The 3,695-nt window shown below is 36.8% G+C and overlaps 1 protein-coding gene across 1 annotated transcript; it reads right to left on the reverse strand.

Annotated features, from left to right (window-relative positions):
- Positions 1–641: 641 nt before the first annotated feature.
- LOC116771269 (collagenase-like) lies at positions 642–1,896 on the reverse strand. The gene is made up of 5 exons (XM_061523354.1): positions 1,702–1,896; positions 1,316–1,583; positions 1,145–1,234; positions 891–1,066; positions 642–765 (listed from the first exon to the last, which is right to left on the reverse strand). The coding sequence occupies exons 1-5, from the start codon at positions 1,891–1,893 to the stop codon at positions 661–663; spliced, it is 831 nt and encodes a 276-aa protein (XP_061379338.1). The 5' UTR covers positions 1,894–1,896; the 3' UTR covers positions 642–660.
- Positions 1,897–3,695: the final 1,799 nt, after the last annotated feature.

Consider the following 3,695-nt stretch of genomic DNA (forward strand, 5'->3'; position numbering starts at 1 on the left):
CTATTGAAATTAAAAAACATCCCAATTTCAATAGAGAAGATGGCTGGAATCTATCAAACACCTGGGACCCCTTTCTTAAAAATATAAAATCCCATGTCCGTAACCACACCGCAGGACCTCAAGACACCATAAGCGCATTCTGCCGGCATCCAGAGCGGTACGCCAGAAAATTAAGAAATCGATGGCGGTAGAAGATAAATAACAAGGACCAACTGACAGACATTCACATCTCGTCTGCCCGTGATCACGGTTGCTGAAAAGTAACCAAAAAGTCGGGAGTATGTAATTTTTTACAAAAATAAATCACGCGTTTATCCGTAAAATACTAATTTCATTTAAATAATTATTAACCAATGGAAACTAGTGTTATTGAATGAGGAACTCTTTAAACGTCCATTATCGAACATGTTTTTGTTTCTTGTTTTTTAGGCACACAGAGTCGCGGCTAACAGCTAGAATGAAGTCTTAACTCCTGTCTTCCTTTAAAATAGAGATGACTACTGACTATCTAAGATTTTGAGGAGGCTGTCTAAAACAATTCCAGAGTGTTCTGATCAATTTAAGAGGATTTTTGTGAAGATATTTAAAATTAGTTATTATAAAATAAAAACAGAACTTTAAAAAGAATGAAAATTTATTAACACTTGTATTAGGCATTATTTACATGTTAGATACGATCCAATCGTAGAATGAAGAAATTCTGATGAAACCAGCAGGGTGACCACGAGTACATCCTTCGCGATGTCCAAAACATGTGATACCAATCTGTACAGGGAAAATATATGTATGTAATTATTAAAATTCAGTTACATCGATATTCAAAATAATGTTGAATAATAATGTATCAATGACTAATTGTATGCAAGCTTTGTAGAAACAAAAATACTGACCAGTGTGTTTTCAATAGCGAGGGGACCACCAGAGTCTCCAGCGCAGGTACTGCGTCCATTCGGGGTAGCCACGCAGAGGAAAGAAGGTATTATCATGTTTCCGAAAGTACGTCTGCATACTTCATTGGTGATAACTTGCAAGTTAACGTACCTCAGGGTTGTAGAAGCGCCAGAAGCTGAATATAAGAACTGTTTGTTAGAATTATGTTTTACAAAATTTGGAAAACAACGTTCTAAAATATCTCAAAACTAACTCTCTGTGAAGCGGCCGAATCCTGATGCTGTAGCCCACGATCCAACGTATAAATCGTCTCCACAAGCTATCCCAATATTCCTAATGTTATCTATAAGTAAAGAGGATTATAATGAGTTATAAGTTTCAGTCAATGTATACAAATGCTGTAATTTACTTGAATATCACTCACTTGAATAGCTAACAGGATTTATGTAGATGACGGCAATATCATTGTGGAGATTACGTGGATTGAAATATTCGTGTGGGCGAACATTGTTTGTGAGGATACGGGTACCGCCATAGTAAAGAGTGATAGAGCCAAGAACTACAAGGAATTCGCGAGCTTGAGAACCCCCAGAAAACCAGCAGTGAGCAGCTGTCACCAATCTGGAATTACTAATAAGGGAAGCACCGCAAACTGATTGTCTGCCGTCTAGAAGTCTGATAAGGAGCCCAGCCTAAAATGGAATAATAAATTTAAACAAATTGTGTTTTAAACATTATTTTCTATAAAAATATATATTTTGAGATATATATATATATATATATATATATATCTCAAAATGTATTACTTACTTGGTATTGTAATTGACCAAGAATAGCGAAGTTTCCTCCCACGATTCTGCTTCCGTCGAAGTCAGTAGACTCTTCAGCTTGTTTGATACGAGCAGCTTCATAAACACCTATTGTGTTGTGGTAATCAATGTTGATGGGCTCGTAGGCTGTAACAGCCACGGATAGACATATAACAGTCATGAGGAGCTTCATGTTGACAGGTTGAAGGGTATGGGAACTAAACTTGAAATATGAAGCTTTTATACGGATGACTATCTTATCAATAAAAAAACAATAGAATTTTTAATTACTGCCTTTGATTTACTTTCTCTATCTATAATACTTTTATTGCTACACTTTGATAACAGTTTAATTTTAAATCACTATAAACAAAATAGGCCTTATGTAGCTATTCATAACAAAGCGGGATAAAATATTTTGCTTGTAAAGAATGATAAAAAATACTTACTAGTGCACAATAAAGAGGTTGGAACCGTTTTAAAGAAATAGATTTTGGACTTTTAGGGAAGTAGAAAAAAAATAAACTTACCGAGAACTTACTGAAAACAAGTTAGAAGTTTTAAATGTTTGGGCTGCGGAATATCTTTGAAAATATATATTCTACACACTCATTTAGATGCATTTAAAAACAATACGGGAGCACTTTCTGAAGAACAAAAAGAACTCTTTCATTAAGACATTATGAACTTCAAATGCCGTAACCACGGCCAACACAAAAATATTATAAAGCTTAAAATAAAATGTAAAGAAATATAAAATACAACGGACTATAATGATGGATACGTAGGAGAAACAATACAAAATCCCAAAGGATATTTGTGCGTCAAGTCTTACTTGAATCCATGAAATGCGTTTAGCATTCCATGAACCCATTGAATGTTAAAAGCTTTCCATGGATTCATCCTGCGGGCGCCGGGCCCAACGTCTTACAGGGAGAGAAGCTTCAACAGTATCTAACGCGCGTTAAACGCTCACCTCCACTGTCCAAGCTCCTCTCTCTACCTAACCATTTATGAAACGAACCTACTAGGGCTGCCTTCGTTGCACGTTTCAAGAATGAACTGATGTTAGTTCTTGGTAGGTAGAAGTTTTATAGAAGGTTGTAGAGAGATTTGGCTGTTATACCTCTCGCTCCTACTTCTACCGCGCACAAATTAACAACCAACCTATTCTTAGTGCGTTTGTTAATGAGCTCGTAATATTTATTTACCTTGATGGCATGGTCTTTTTAGATGTTGGTTTCCCAAGGAACTGTGAGCGCTATTATCACAACGCGATTTAAAATTCGTAAATATAAAAATATGTCCAGTCCAATCCGCAGCCGCTTTAATGATAGAATAAGGCTTGAGGTTTTATTTTGTAGCCCTAGTGCCTTCTCTCAGAAAACCTATTGATCGCTGGTTTGTTTTTACGCTCTTGCTACCGAAAGACTAACCGCTTCACGTATGATTTCTAAAACCTTATCGTGGCGTCGCAAGTATTGACCTCTATCCAGAAGTACCCTACATCCCACCAGCAAGTGGTTAGCAGTTCCAACTGCCTCCGCGCAGATGTAGCAAGTTTTTTCGGTACCTTTACCCCACCTTACAAAATTACTCTGCTCTGGGAGAGTCACCTGGAACACATTGAGATAAAATTTTTGCAGTGCTGGTGAGCAAACATGAATTAAAATGCGCCATTTTAGTGCTAATGGGATGCAAAAATCTCCTACGTGTATCCATTCATTCTGCATTTCTAAGCTCATTGCATGGATCTTATATTTAGTATTCTCGTCATGCCAAATAAAAGTCTTTAATATATCCGTCTTTGGTCTTCCTACTTGATTCTAACCCTACTCTGTTACTTAGTGCCCCTATCATAAATTGTGTCTTTTGGGAGCGATGTAACGACGTCATCATGGGATTTTGGGTGTTTATAAAGCTCCAATGGCCTATTAAATTTATCCTAAAAGTATTGCGATCCCTGAATAACGCTGACGAATCAGCCGCTATCGC

Source organism: Danaus plexippus, chromosome 17, assembly GCF_018135715.1.
Source record: "Danaus plexippus chromosome 17, MEX_DaPlex, whole genome shotgun sequence".
Classification (NCBI taxonomy): Eukaryota; Metazoa; Arthropoda; class Insecta; order Lepidoptera; family Nymphalidae; genus Danaus; species Danaus plexippus.

What these genes read in the sequence shown, in the direction of transcription:
- LOC116771269 (XM_061523354.1), bottom strand. Translation starts at nt 1,893, where the DNA reads ATGAAGCTCCTCATGACTGTTATATGTCTATCCGTGGCTGTTACAGCC. An exon ending in AAATCCTGTTAGCTATTCAA is followed by an intron (nt 1,235 to 1,315) that starts GTGAGTGATATT and finishes CTTTACTTATAG; the next exon opens with ATAACATTAGGAATATTGGG. An exon ending in ATTCGGCCGCTTCACAGAGA is followed by an intron (nt 1,067 to 1,144) that starts GTTAGTTTTGAG and finishes TCTTATATTCAG; the next exon opens with CTTCTGGCGCTTCTACAACC.